A 15,242-nucleotide genomic window follows, 5' to 3' on the forward strand; every position below is an offset into this window, starting at 1 on the left:
AAAGTGAATATGGATCGGTCTCTTATTGTGATTTCATTGAACTCTTATGGACTTTAATTCTATCCTGATTTAACTTAGCAGTTTTTCAAGAATAGACAATAAATTACATCAATGGACTTAATAAAATATTTATTAATATCTTGTTTTACTTCCTTTAGTTTATTAATGACAAAAACAACATAGGTTATCTCATGTTGAATGCCTACTTTAGTGCCAGGAATAAACCCTACTCTAAAATGACAATGGGTTGACTTGTGTATCCCCAAAATGAATGCACCTCGAACCTCAGAACATGACCTTATTTGAAAATAATGTTTGCAAATGTAATTAGTTACAGTGCAGTCATACTGGATTGGGATGGACTCTGAATCCAAGATCAAGAAGAGAGGAACTTAGATGTCAAAACACACAGGGCACAAAAGGCTCTGTGAAGGAGGTAGAGATGGAAGTGATAATGGACAAACCAAGAACCACCAGAAGCTAGGAGAGAGGTGTAGGGCAGTTTCTCCCTCAGAGCCTTCAGAAGGAACCAATCCTGCTGTCTTGATTTCAGACTGCAAGCCTCCCAAACTGACATCCTCTGTTTTGTTACGCTAGCCAGTGTGTGATCATTTATCATAGCAGTTCTAAGAAACTAATGGAATAATGGTGTCAGGGTTTTTTAGGATGATTACCATAATATACATTTTATTGCCTTGTTTCCCGTTAATAAATTTATAATTTTTTTAGAAATCATTTTATTGGGGGCTCAGGATTCTTTTAATAAACTGTTAGATATAATTTGCTAAGATTAGCTCCTTTTAAATGTGAGAGGAACTTAGTATGATGTTAAGAATAGCAGTTAAGTAGTATTCTTGATGTACTGAACTCAAGTATTTTCTATGAAAATAATAATCCACTGATAAATTACTGAAAAGAATAAATGTAACACATTTTCATCAATCAATATATTGCTCAGATTTTTTAAAAACTTGCTTTCCTGAAATAAGAGAAACAGAACACAAAACTAAGTTGTTGGAAGTATGTGACTGAGGAAAAGTTATGGTAAAGGAAACATTACAAGATGAATAGATAATGAAATATCCAGAAAAAAACATTAGTAGAAATTACCAACTTTTATTAATCCTGTTCCCAACTTATTTTTTTGTTATCTTTTTATTGGGGCTCATAAGGCTCTTATCACAGTCTGCACATACATCAATTGAGCAAAGCACCCGTATACATTCGTTGCACTCGTCACTCTCATAATTCACCTTCCACTTGGGTTCCTGGAATCAGCTCGGTTTCCCTTTTTTCCCCCCATCCCCCTCCCTCCCCGATCCCACCCCTGGTCCCTTGATAGTTTATAAATAATTATTATATCTTATCTTACACTCCCCGGTGTCTCCCCTCACCCGCCTCCCCATTGCCCATCTCCCAGAGAGGAGGTTACACATAGATCTCCGAGATCGGTTCTCCCTTTCTACACCCCCTTCCCTCCTGGTGTCGCCACTCCCACCGCCCAACTTATTTATAATATAAACTACTCTGGATATGTTTCCATAATATTTTATCTATTGATCCAAAAATATACCTCCAAATTATATTTTTAACAAGTTGCCTCTAACCTTAAACATAAACTCCTTTTTCACATGTCATTTATTACGACGCAAATGTTTTTCTCTCTCTAATCCATGTTTCTGACTGTACTAAATGTCACTGAATTGTACACTTGAAAATGATTGAGAGTAAATTTTAAGTTATGCACATTTTGTTGATTTTCACTGCCATGCAGGTGATTCTGACAGTGCCCCGAAGTGCTAAGGAATAAAACTGCTCCATAGGGTTAAAATGGAAGCACATCACCATATCTATCTTCCACAAATCACTGGCTGGGTTCAAACCACCAAACTTTAGCTTAGCAGATGGACACAAAATGTTTTGGCCAACTAAGGACCTTAAATATATTTTAACCACCAAAAAAAATTATACAGGAATGGGGGGTGGGGACCAAAATTTCAATGCCAACTCATAGTGACCCCATAGGACAGGGTAGAACTGCCCCAGTGAGTTTCTGAGACTAACTCTTTCCAGGAATAGAAAGCAATCTTTCTCCAGCAAAGAGCAGTTAATGAACTGCTAACCTTGCTGCATTGGGGGTCAGGACTCAATTAGTCACTTTTAAAATGATAATGCATCTAGTTAAGCGGCCATCTAGCAAGGAAGCAACAAAGCCCACATGGAAGAAGCACACCAGCCTGTGTGATCCTGAGGTGTCAATGGGAAGAAGTATCAGAAATTCAAAAACAAGCAATCAAATGGATGTGAAGGGGTGTATATGTAGTGAAGACCCCAAATCCACCTGTAAGATAATTGGACAGTCCCTCTCAGAAGGGCCACACAGAAGGGATGAAAAATTCAAGGTGCAGTAAAGCACTGATAAACTACATAATTAATCCTCTAGTTCTTTAATATTTCCTCCCCTTACTATTATGGTTTTTATTTGTTTTACCTCATTAATTATGTTAGATTTGCTATGTTCTTTTGTATATTTAAGATGTTCGGTACATGAAAGCCAAGATAGATAACCCTGAAGAGAATAATGTTTCCCTGGGGGTACATGAAGTGCGGGAGATAGCATTGAGGGCTATATAACCCTACTTGATGGGATTAAACAGCATATTTGTATGTGAATAGATATATTGGATCGTGTAAGATATGGTAATAAAATTATAGGAAAAAATAATTATAAGGGTTCCTGGGGGATAGGGTGGGGGAGGGAGAGGGTAAAGAGGAGCTGACATCAAAGAATTCAAGAAGAAAGAAAATGTTTTGAAAATGATTGTGGTACAATTGTACAATACTGCTTGATGTGAATGAACTAAAGATTGTTATGATACCAATAAAATGACTTAAAATTTTTTTAAATAAAATAATGCATCAACTCATCAGCAACTGGGGGTGAAAAACTGTCAAAACTCTATAATGACTAACTTTTTCTTTAAGAAATAATTCATTAAAAAAAAGAAATAATTCATTGAATACACAAAAGTTGGGAAAGACAACAGACTTTAAAGACATATTAATAATATTAATATATTATTAATAATTAAAGATCTATTAACAATATTAATAATTAAAGATATATCAATGTTATTAATAATTAAAGATATATTAATATATCTTTAAAGGGAATATATATCAGCGGTTCTCAACCTGTGGGTCGCAACCCCTGGGGGGGGTGTCGAAAGACCCTTTCACAGGGGTTGTCCGATTCATAACAGTAGCAAAATGACAGTTATGAAGTAGCAACGAAAATAATTTTATGGTTAGGGGGGTCACTACCACATGAGGAACTGTATTAAAGGGTTGCAGCATTAGGAAGGTTGAGAACCACTGATCTATATAATGTTAAACATTACTCAGGAATCTGAGTAGTACGGTTAATGCACTTGGCTACTACTACTACCAAAGGTTCAAGGTTTAAATCAACTTAAAGGTACCTCTAATGAAAGGTCTGGACATCAAATTCTAAGAAATAAGCCACTGAAAACTCGATGGAGTACAGTTCTACTCGAATACATCTGGAGTTGCCTTGAAACAAAACTAACTTGACAACTGTTTAATGATTACTCAAATAGAGGTATCCTTTAATAATGAAAATCATGGAAACAAAGGATATCAAATTTAGAGTTTTCAATAGAAAAAAGATAAATGAAGGAATTGGGAGATAGTAGGTACCAAATAAATGCTTAAGTAAGGCAGACAGGCAAGCAGGTAGGAAGGCAAGTAGAAATGAAGATCAGGATTTAAGAGGTGCAGACCCAGTAAGCAGTAAACAGAACAACAGAACCTTCAGAACAAGAACATGAGTGAGCAAAAGGCACACAGAAGAAATACTAAGAACAAGCAAAGCACTGAAGTAACTCTCAAGCCAAGTTTCAAAAAGAAGCTTTGAGATAATCTTTAAATTTTAAACCTAAAATATCCCCCGAAATCTTCTTAAAACCAAACACTAGTTTGGCTTTACTAGTAAAAATGGCTGCCTTGCACATTATGCTCTTTTAGGAACTATCTTCCTGGGGTCAATTAGGGCTTCAAATCAGTTTAACTCGGATCAGTCACAGCCGTCAAAGCAACGCCTGAATGGATCAAATTTTTCTAAAGTGAATGAAGCAGGATACAAACCAAGTAAAATTATTGGTTGAAGCCCTGCTAGAGAAATTCAATCTTCCTCTTAGACAAGAGTAGGGTGTGCATTACATAGCCATAAAATCCCTTGACTGAGTAAAGACCAAAATTAACAATGTCTAGCTTAAAGGTGGCGGCCTATGGTGCCACACTAAATAAATGTGTACTGGTTGTCACAGTCCTGATAATGATCCAATCTCATGCATTAAACTCCTGAAAGAACTCCTCTTAAAGTCCAAGATTTTGACCTTTAAATTTTCCTTTATGGTTAGTGTTCTAGAGCACCCTAATTTTAAAAATTCGAGTCTGTTCCAGTGTCACTTAGTCAATCAAAGCTGAACTTGTTTGAACTGGTTTGAAGTTCTGAGTCAAACTGACAATTCATTAGACTGGAACCTTGGGGGGTAAGGGGAGGTAAGCTTATGTTCATGAGGGAGTAACACTGGAAATGATGGTGAGAATTTTTGCAAAAATAAAATAAAATGTAATCAATGTCAATTGTACATGTAGAAAAATTGAATTAGTGCATGTTTTCGTGTATAGTCTCAACAAGAAAATAAAATTAAAAACAAAAATCAAAATAACCTGACCGGACTACTCCATCCAATTGTAAAAAACTAGGAAAACAATTTCAGTAAGAACCTCGGTTATTTGAAGAGCTAAAAACCAGAACTAACCTGTTTCTGTTGAGTGAGACAATTCTGATTTATAGCAGCCCTCTAGGGCACAGTAGAACTGCCCCCATAGTTTCTTAGGCTGTCATCTTTATGGAAGCAGACTGCCACATCTTTCTTTCTCCCACCAAACTTTTGGTTGACAGCTGAGCACTTAACCACTGTGCCACCAAGACAGTTGGGAAACCAGAACTATAAGGAAAGAATACAAGAATTATAGAAAAGATGTAATTAAATCTAACACTCTTCCCAACTCGTTATTCAGCACCTTGTACTCACCTATCCATCTACACAAAAGTACCCCACCCCTCTGGCTGCCCCAAAAAACAACATCCCACCATCCGGCTCCTAAGATATTCATTGTGCTACACTTCAGTAGAAAGTGGCTCTAAGTTACCTAGTCACAATGAAGAAAGTCTTATAGCATAATTCAGTAACTACTAATGTACTGAGTGTAGGCAGACTACCAACAATCAAATTCTGTCTCTACTGCCTATTAGCAATGTGATTTCAGACAAGTTACTTAATCACACCATGTCTTAAGTTTCATCTGTAAAACTAGGAATAATAATACCCATTTCTGCATAAGCAAATGTGGTGAAGAAAGCTGATGGTGCCCGGCTATCAAAAGATATAGCATCTGGGGTCTTAAAGGCTTGAAGGTGAACAAGCGGCCATCTAGCTCAGAAGCAAATAAGCCCACATGGAAGAAGCACACCGGCCAGTGCGATCACGAGATGCCAAGGTACCAGGTATAAGGCATCATGCAAAAAAAAAAAAAAAGATATGTGTGTATGTATGTGTATATGTGTGTATATGTATATATGTATATGTATATATGTATATATATACCATATTAAATGAAGGGGGAAGTGCAGAGTGGAGACCCAAGGCCCAAGTGTCGGCCAATGGAGATCCCCTCATAGAGGGGTTTAGGAGAGGAGATGGGTTAATTAGGGTGCGAGGTAGCACCGATGAAGAACACAGCTTTCCCCCAGATACTGGATGCTTCCTCCCCCCAACTACCATGATCTGAATCCTACCTTGCAGGGCTGGATAGGACAGAGGCTGTACACTGGTACATATGAGGGCTGGAGGCACAGGGAATCCAGGGTGGATGATACCTTCAGGACCAAGGGTGTGAGGGACGATGCTGGGAGAGTGGAGGGTGAGTGGGTTGGAAAGGGGGAACTGATTACAAGGATCCACATGTGACCTCTTCCCTGGGAGAGGGACAGCAGAGAAGTGGGGGAGGGGAGACTCCGGATAGGGCAAGATATGACAAAATAACGATGTATAAATTACCAAGGACACATGAGGGAGGGGGGAAAGTGGAGGGAGGGGAAAAAAAAGAGGACCTGATGCAGGGGGCTTAGGTGGAGAGCAAATGCCTTGAGAATGATTGGGGCAGGGAATGTATGGATGTGCTTTATACAATTGATGTATGTATATGTATGGATGGTGATAAGAGTTGTATGAGTCCCTAATAAAATGTAAAAAAAGAAAAGAGGAGAAAAAAATGATTAGGGCAAAGACTGTACAGATGTGCTTTATACAATTGATGTATGTATATGTATGAACTGTGATAAGAATTGTATGAGCCCCAATAAATTGTATGAGCCCCCCCAAAAAATAATAATAATACCCATTTCTCCTGGCCCACCACGCCTTGAGGACAATATTCCTTTTCAGAGCAGCCAGTACACAGAGAAGACCATATGGCCGGTCCCTCACTGACCCATAGCCCTACAGGGTACAGAACTGGACACAGTGTGGGAATTCCACCCGATCTGATCCCACCACACCAAGGCAGAGCACTGGGGGACTGCAACAGAATACCACGGTGAAGAGAGCAACGAAGTCCCCAGGGAATACCAAAATAGACTTTGGGGCCAGGGTTTGGCACCCCACCAGACTGAACCGGATAACACTCGTAAAGGCCAACAAACAGTTCCTGAACTGACTACAAGCTTTTCTTTTTAGTTGTTGTTGTTATCGGCTTTTTGTTGCTTGGTTTTGCTCTGTCTTGTTCTTGTGCATGTTATTACCTCCGCAGGTCTATCTAAATAAGACAGGTTGGATGAACAATCTGGAGGAGAAAACAACGGGACCAACAGTTCCCGGGGAACATAGGAGAGGGGGAGGTGGGGGGAAAGGAAGTGGTGATAACAAACCCAGGGGGCAAGGGAACAACAAGTGATCCAAATCGGTGGTGGGGAGGGTGTAGGAGGCCTGGTAGGGCATGATCAAGAGTAAGGTAACCTAGAGGAATTACTGAAACCAAAATGAAGACTGACCATGATAGTGGGACAAGGGGAAAGTAAAAGGAAATAGAGAAAAGAGCTAGGAGGCAAATGGGCATTTCTAGAAGTCTAAATAAAGGCATGTACACATGTAAATATATTTACATATGAGGATGGGGAAATAGATGTGTATGTATATATTTATAGGTTTAGTATTAAGGTAGCAGATGGACATTGGACCTCCACTCAAGTACTCCCTCAATGCAAGAACACTTTGTTCTACTAAACTGGCATTCCATGATGCTCACCTTCCCGACCCAATTGCTGAAGACAAAGTAAGTGCATAAGCAAATGTGGTGAAGAAAGCTGATGGAACCCAGTTATCAAATGATATAGCATCTAGGGTCTTAAAGAAGGTAAGGTAAATAAGCGGCCATCAAGCTCAGAAGCAACAAAGCCCACATGGAAGAAGCACACCAGCCTGTGTGATCAGAAGGTGCTGAAGGATCAGTTATCAGGCATCCAAGAATAAAAAATCATATCATTGTGTGCTCACCTTCCCAATATGATAGCTGAAGACAAACGTGTGCATAAGCAAATGTGGTGAAGAAAGCTGATGGTGCCCGGCTATCAAAAGATAGTGTCTGGGGTCTTAAAGGCTTGAAGGTAAACAAGTGGCCATCTAGCTGAGAAGCAACAAAGTCAACTTGGAAGAAGCACACCAGCCTGTGTGATCATGAGGTGTGGAAGGAATCAGGTATCAGGCATCAAAGAACAAAAAAAAATCTTATCATTGTGAATGAGGGGAAGTGAGGAGTAGAGACCCAAGAACCATCTGTAGGCAACTGGACAGCCCCTTGCAGAAGGGTTGCAGGGAGGAGAGGAGCCAGTCAGGGTGCAGTGTACCAAGGATGAAACATACAACTATCCTCTAGTTCCTAAATGCTCTCCCCCTCCCCCAAACATCACCATTATCATGATCCCAATTCTACCTTACAAATCTGGCTAGGCCAGAGGATGTACACTGGTACAGATAGGAACTGGAAACACAGGGAATCTAGGAATGGATGATCCCTTCAGGACCAGTGGTCAGAGTGGCGATACCAGGAGGGTGGCGGGAGGGTGGGGTGGAAAGGGGAAACCGATTACAGGGATCTACGTATAACCTCCTCTCTGGGGGACGAACAACAGAAAAGTGGATGAAGGGAGAAGTGGGACAGTGCAAGATATGACAAAATAATAATTTATAAATTATCAAGGGTTCGTGAGAGAGGGGTCAGTGGGGAGGGAGAGGGGAAAATGAGGAGCTGATGCCAGGGGCTTAAGTGGAGAGCAAATGTTTTGAGAATGATGAGGGCAACAAGGGTACAAATGTGCTTTACACAACTGCTGTACGTATAGATTGTGATAAGAGTTGTATGAGCCCCTAATAAAATGATTAATGAAAAATATATACCCATTTCATAAGACTATTGGAAATATTAAATAATATAAATGAGAATTGGTGAGATAATACAAATAGAACATTATCTGACAAACATTAGTTAAATGGTAGCTATTAGCACCCACCACCTGTCTTATCAGTTTGTCACACTGTTACTATGATACTCAAAGCTTGCCACCAGTATTTTTAAATACCAGCAAAGTCACCCACAGTAGATAGATTTCAGTGGAGTCTCTAGACTAAGGCAGACTAGAAGAAAAGGCATAGCAATCTATTTTCAAAATTTTAGTCAATGCTTTCTCTTGCATCCTGCGTCCCCCAGCCAAGATGACAAAGAAAAGGTATAATAAACGGTCATGCCAAGAAAGGCCGCAGCCATGTGCAGCCCATTTGCTGCACAAACTGCACCCACTGGGTGCCCAAAGACAAGACCATTAAGAAGTTCAGAATAAGAAACAGAGTGGAGGCTACAGCAAGAGACATTTCCAGAGCAATGCCTTCAACGCATACATGCTTTCCAAACTTTTCCAAACTGTAGGTGAAGCTACAGCATTGTGTGAGTTGTGCCACCCACCCCAATTTAGACCTGCAGGTGCTGCCAAAGACCTTCTCAAGAGCCTATGTAAAAATCAGATGCTGAAGAAAAACCTGAAAGGAAATAAAATGAAAGTTGTTCTTAAAAAATTAAATCAATAAAAATCCTGTATAAATAACAACAAAACATCATCCAACTTGCTTGCCTTGGGCATATTAACACAAAGGATCCACCTCTAGAGCAAGATATCATGTTTGGTGAAGTAGAGAACTTAGGCTAGGAGGTCCTTGGTGAGTGAGCCACAAGAATGGACTCAACATTACTGTGATGCCAGCAATCATGAGGACGATGGAGGACTGGGCAATGTTTTATTCTGCGCATGGAGTTGCGGTGAGACAGAGCCAACTTGAGGGCAACTAACAAAATTACCATAACTTTTATAAATAATCCATGTGGTTAATGATTTAATAAGTGCTGCCCTTTGAAAGGTTCTTTCACATTGACAATGAGTAAAATTACAAGGAGTAAAAACTTCTAATGCTGGATTTTTACATTCATATTCACTTATTCAACAATTTATTTATAGACCTCTAGTTCCAAATGCTAGGCATCATTGTAGAACTGCGGTATGATGAAAAAAAGACAAAGGCTCTGCTCTTTGGAACTTCTGTTCCATGCTGGGAGCGCTGGTGGCAGAGTGATTACCCTATGTGTTAGACTGCTAGCCACTCAAGAGAAGGATGGATCTTTCTACGCCCATAAAGTTTCATTCTTGGAAACTCAAAGGAACAGGTCTACCCTGCCCTAATAGCGTCATTATGCATCAAAATTGAATCAAGGGCAGTGAGTTTTGAGAGTAGAAACTCAATAATGTTTAAATATGACCATTCCTTTCTCTGAATTTGTTTCCTAACACATAAAGTGAAAATGGCTGCCTTATTCCAGCACTAACGCTCACTGCTGCCTACTTACTGAAAGCACTGAGATCAGGTAGGCAGCAGTCTGCAAACAGAGTGGGTCCAACACCATGATCTGGGGCTTTCACAAAAGGCTTAAATGGGTTCTTCTACTGTGAAATTTATAAAAATGGTGGTTGGGGGGGGACTTGCTCATCTAACTGCACAATGGGGAAGGAGTATCACCATCAGCATCAGTCCAAGCTGACTGTCAAAAGGTAACAGTTAAGACATACCTCCACCCTTTTTACCAATACATTTTTTAAGTTTCACTGGCACTTCATCCATATCATACAATTCAGTATCAAGAAAAGTTGTACAATTATCACCACAATCAATTTTAAAATACTTTCTTCTTTCTTGTACTCATTGTTATTCATGTATTTTTTAAATTGTGTCAAAAATATACACAACAAAACATGGTCCAATTCAACCACTTTGACATGTAAAATTTAGTGCCACTGATTATATTCTTTGTTTTCCAAATTATTCCACCATCATAAACATAAGCTTAATGTCCCCTAGGCAACAATTTTTCCTCTTCACCATGATTACCATTGGTCAAGTTTCTTTCTCTTTTTTTTGTAGTTTTCTTGATATAGTATTCATATCATACACTTCCAAAGCTAAACCACTTTTTAAAAGAGTTGTATATGTATCATCACAATCAGTTCTGGTTAGTGCCACAATTTTAACTGAATTGGAAAAAGGGAAAACAAAATTATATATGAAAAGTATGGTCTGGTTCATTTTTATAATGCTAATTGATTTCAACTGCTGAATTAGTAGATTATTTTTGAACATTTTAAAGGCTTGTACAATATACAACAAATAAAAGTTACTTTGACATTAAATTTCCAAGATTTTATCATTCTTTGAGTTCTTGAATATAAGCAAGGAATCTTAGAAAGGGATTAGTGTCAAAAGGGAAGAAATGGAGAGGAATTAAATTTTAATCTGCATCCACTCCTATTTTTCAATTTTAAAATGTAAATAAAAGTAATGGGTAAGAATTTTGTTCATTGATGTTTTTATAACCACAATTAACAAAGGCAAAAATTACATAGAAAAAAATTTCCCCTAAATGTCAGCCTCATAAAACAAGTCTAAACAGTATTCCTTCATTGGTTTTATGCCCCACATTCTCCAACCACAATAAATTATAACTAAAAGTCCTAAAATAATCTTTGCTAATAGGAATACCAGAATCACAAGAGAAAATCTACACATTACAAACTCATTTACTTCTCTGGTTTAAATAACAAACTGTAAATAAAGTATCTAACCTCTTTCCAGAGTCTTTTAACCAGTGAATTAAAAATCAAACAAAAAAATAAAAATAAATCATACACTCAACTACAAGTGTTCCTTATAAGAGCAAGAATGAACAGAAACGAGACCACAAGATTTCATGGACCACCTAGCCACCCACTTCTGCTTGCCACTAATAAACAGAATTAGTGAAGACTGATAAGACTAGAAATAAATCCATACAAGGGGGAAAAAAATCATTCTATTGGAACGTTTACTTCACCTCAAGAGTAGAAGGAAATCACAGCAGTACTTAAGTTTTTCTGGTCCAGCACCAAGTTAAAACTTAGTTTTTCTGATCCAAAACATGCAGAAAAGCCAGGTTCCTTGAAATTGCAATTAATATAATCAAGCACTGTTACTAATGCTAAGGGTTGTTTTTAAATGAGGTATTGAGAAACGAATGCAATATTAATTCAAAGATCCTTTCCAGACCTATGTGGAGACACCACTAACAAGGTCAAGGGAACATGGAGCAGCACTCCAGCAGAAGAAAACAAAGGCAAGCCAGAAAGAAAAATCAAAGAAATGGGTATGATGTGCTTGGTGCCTAAAACGGCAGTAAGAAAAGATGTTTGACTATACAGGAAAGAATTTCGACCTGCAAATCATTTATTTTCATTTCACTGAGCACAGTACATTTCCACCCTGTATCTCTCCATTCTTGGGCCTCATGTCACAAAAGACATCTCTTCCCTCTGACAGAAGGAGGCAAGGGGAGATACACAGAAAGAAAATACATTTCATTATTTAATTATCATGTCTTATAATGTGGGATCAATAACTTAGAAAAGAACAAAAGTTTTCAACATCAAAAAAGAAATAAGAATTTTTGCAAAAGCAGGTAAAGGACATTAAAATTGATTGTTTTATTAGCAATGATTCTGCATAGATAAAAGCTATTTTCTGCTTACAAATTTAGCCTGGTATTGATTAGCTAATGAAAATGTAGTCAAGAGATCCTTCTCGTTGCTATTGTTTTGAAAAAACAAATAAAGCAACTCCACCCACACAGCTGGAAAAAAGCTTCTGGCTTATGCACTGAAACTTGTTTACCCAGGCCACTTCTTAATAAGAGTAAATGCTTTGCAACTTGACTGGGGTTATATAAGTATTTTGCAACGTGTGACTACTTTAAAATCTTGTTTATTTACTTGACAGTTCATTTGGCTTCTGAAAGGTCGGTGGTTCAAACCTGTCAGAAGACATGGCAGTCAGCTCCCATAAATAAATATTACAGCCTTAAAAATTCTATGGGATAGGTCTACTGTCTGATAGGGGAGCTCTGAGCCAGAACTGACTGAGTGGGTTTGGTTTGATTTCATCACTCGGCACTTTCAGCAATGGAATTTTAGCCATTTGCTTTATCTTCTTTTCCTTTACAAAAAATTTAAAAGCTAAAAATATGGTATCTACATGTGACAAGTTAATCCTTTCTTACCAAAACAAAGAAGAGAGTTAATTTCACAGTGATTCAACAATTATGGTTATCAAACCTGGGTACTGCCTCGCAGATGAAAAAAAATCCAGTTAAAACAATGTAGGGTACAGCAGTGAATCCCTCATTGCTGAATTTTCAAGGAATTTCTACACACGCGCACACGCACACACACAAAGCACACATCCCCCCCTTTACGGTTATCAAAAACATGGACTTTAATTTTAGTTTGCAAGAGGATGACCAAGGTCAACAAGCTAAGTAAGTAGTGGTTATGTGTGAGGCTGCTGACTGCAACAGATCCTCCAAGGGAGAAAAATGAGGCATTCTACTTCCTTAAAGAGTTAACAATCTCAGAAACCCATGGGACAGTTCTACCCTGTCCTACAGAGAGTCACTGTGAGTTGGAATCGTCTCGATAACTGAGAGATTTTTTAATTAGTTTTATTGAGCTACAATTAACACATCATACAATTCAATAGTTAAATCTTATTAAGAAGGGTTGTGGAATTATCACAATTAACTTTGGAACATTTTCTTCCTTCTTGTATCCACTGGTGCCACAGCAGTGAGTTTTTAGGGTGAAATAGTTTCTCGGGAGAAGTACTATGTGAATTTGAAGGCCTCATCTCCCAACAGTTGTGTTGTGCCCTCAAGCGGATCCTGACTCATATCAACTGAGTAGAACAGTTCCAAACGGTTTCCTAGGTGGTAATCCTTAGGGAGCCAGGTCTTTTCTCCCCTGGAGCAGCTGGGGAATTCAAATGGCCAACTTTCACCTTCTGATTAGCAGAGGAGGGCTCTTTAAAAAAAAAAAATTAAAATAACTGATCGCGAGTCAATTCAGACTCACAGCTTCCTAGTTGGGTAGGACTCGCCCGGCTTCCTAGGCCCTAATCTTGACTGATGCAGCCTGCACCATCTTTCTTCCTCAGAGGGGGTTAGAACCATCAACCTTTCAATTAGCAGCCCAGAGTTCAACCACTGAGCCACAAGGGCTCATCTCATCTCCCTGGATCTCCACTACACCCCACTCCATCTCTTGGATATGACTGACAGTGATTCTTTTTTAAATGCCTAGGCTCCCCTTTTTGAAAAGATGTTCACTGAGAAACTGGCATGGGCCCAAACACTTCTGAAAGAACGGGAACTGCCTGGACCCACACCTAGCAAGATTTAAACCCGAGCGAGGTTCACGACACTGGCTGTCCGACACTAAATCCATTACACAAATCTCTCCGCTCGGCTACTAGAGACAAACACTCGTGGCACCTCGTAATATATAAACCCAATAAAACCAACTTTCAAAATATAGCCCGGAGGCGGTCGGCGGAATCTAGAGAATTTTACGTTTTAAATTAAAAACCCAAACTCTAGTTGTTTGGGAAGTCGCACCTCAGCGAAACAGCAACGTGGTGCAGCTATTTATGAACCCAAACCACACTCAAAATAAACCGAGCCACGCAGCCCAGATAGTTGGCACCAAGCAGCGCCAGTGGGCAGAGGGTTTAGAGAGGACCACAGCGCACACCAGAGCGCCGCCCGGGCCGCCGGGCCGCCCGAGCGCAGAACCCCCAGCTCCCAGGCGCCGGCCCGATCCCACCACCCCTCCGCTCCCTAGGGTCGGGCCTCTCGGTCCTGGGTCACTCCCCTCCCCCACTGTCCAGCCGCCCCTGCCCGTCCAGCGCCCTCAGCGCCAGCCAAAGCCCCTCAACCCCGGGTCTCCTCAGTTGCCAGCCGCTTCAGCCCCTCCCCCTTGGGAAGCAGCTCCCCCAAGTCCCAGGCTCCTCACCAGGGTTAGCAGCAGTCGCCGCCATGGCCGTAGAAACCACCGCCACCGCGCCAACCCCCTTGGAGGAGGAGCCGCCGCCACCGGGTTGGCGTGGGAGAAGGCGGAGGAGCCACTCCTCAGACGCGGTGCCTTGCCGCGGCGGCCGCTACCGCGGAATCCAAGATGGCGGCCTCAGCAACCCACCTCAACCCCCGCCCCTACGCCGGAGAGGCTCCGCCCCGTAAGGGGGCGGAGCCATCTCCTGGGCTCCTTCGGGTAACTGACCAATGGGGACGCCGAGTCCGCGAGGGGTGGGCCCGTGAGGGCTCCAGCTGGTCCAGGGGAGGAAGGGGGAGGACGAACGCCAGCTGTCTCCTTACGCCCCGCCTCCTTTGCGTCAGAGGTCAATGACCCAGTGACGTCAGTAAAAAACTAATTAAAGATGGGGATTTTACTAGTCAAGCTTCGGAGAATCTGGTGAAGAATTCGCCCGGCTGGACTCTCATCGGACGATGTATTTTGTAAATCCTCTTTAGGTGCGATACTTAAACGTCACAGGGTCATTTATAACCCATGCTAGAATGCTTTCCTTCTTTTAAAGTTTTTTTGTCCAGAGGGAAAAAATGTTCAGTAATTAATTTTTCATGACTGCTATAGAATAGCAGTGTGAGAAGATCCGGGAGCATGTGGTCTGATAAGG

At 40.4% G+C, this 15,242-nt stretch overlaps 1 protein-coding gene across 7 annotated transcripts in view; it reads right to left on the minus strand.

Moving 5' to 3' along the window:
* Positions 1–14,741, minus strand: part of ARNT (aryl hydrocarbon receptor nuclear translocator) — an 84,518-nt gene extending 69,777 nt beyond the window's left edge. For 3 of the 7 annotated variants that reach the window (XM_075561452.1, XM_075561441.1, XM_075561404.1), the window contains exon 1: positions 14,564–14,740. In XM_075561452.1, coding sequence (XP_075417567.1) covers positions 14,564–14,588 — 25 coding nt within the window. In that variant the 5' untranslated portion in view covers positions 14,589–14,740. Of the gene's footprint in view, positions 1–4,847; positions 5,037–14,563 lie in introns of all 7 variants that reach the window. The other 4 variants (XM_075561460.1, XM_075561412.1, XM_075561421.1 and 1 more) reach the window with 3 other exon arrangements.
* Positions 14,742–15,242: the final 501 nt, after the last annotated feature.

This window comes from Tenrec ecaudatus, chromosome 1, assembly GCF_050624435.1.
Source record: "Tenrec ecaudatus isolate mTenEca1 chromosome 1, mTenEca1.hap1, whole genome shotgun sequence".
Taxonomy (NCBI): domain Eukaryota; kingdom Metazoa; phylum Chordata; class Mammalia; order Afrosoricida; family Tenrecidae; genus Tenrec; species Tenrec ecaudatus.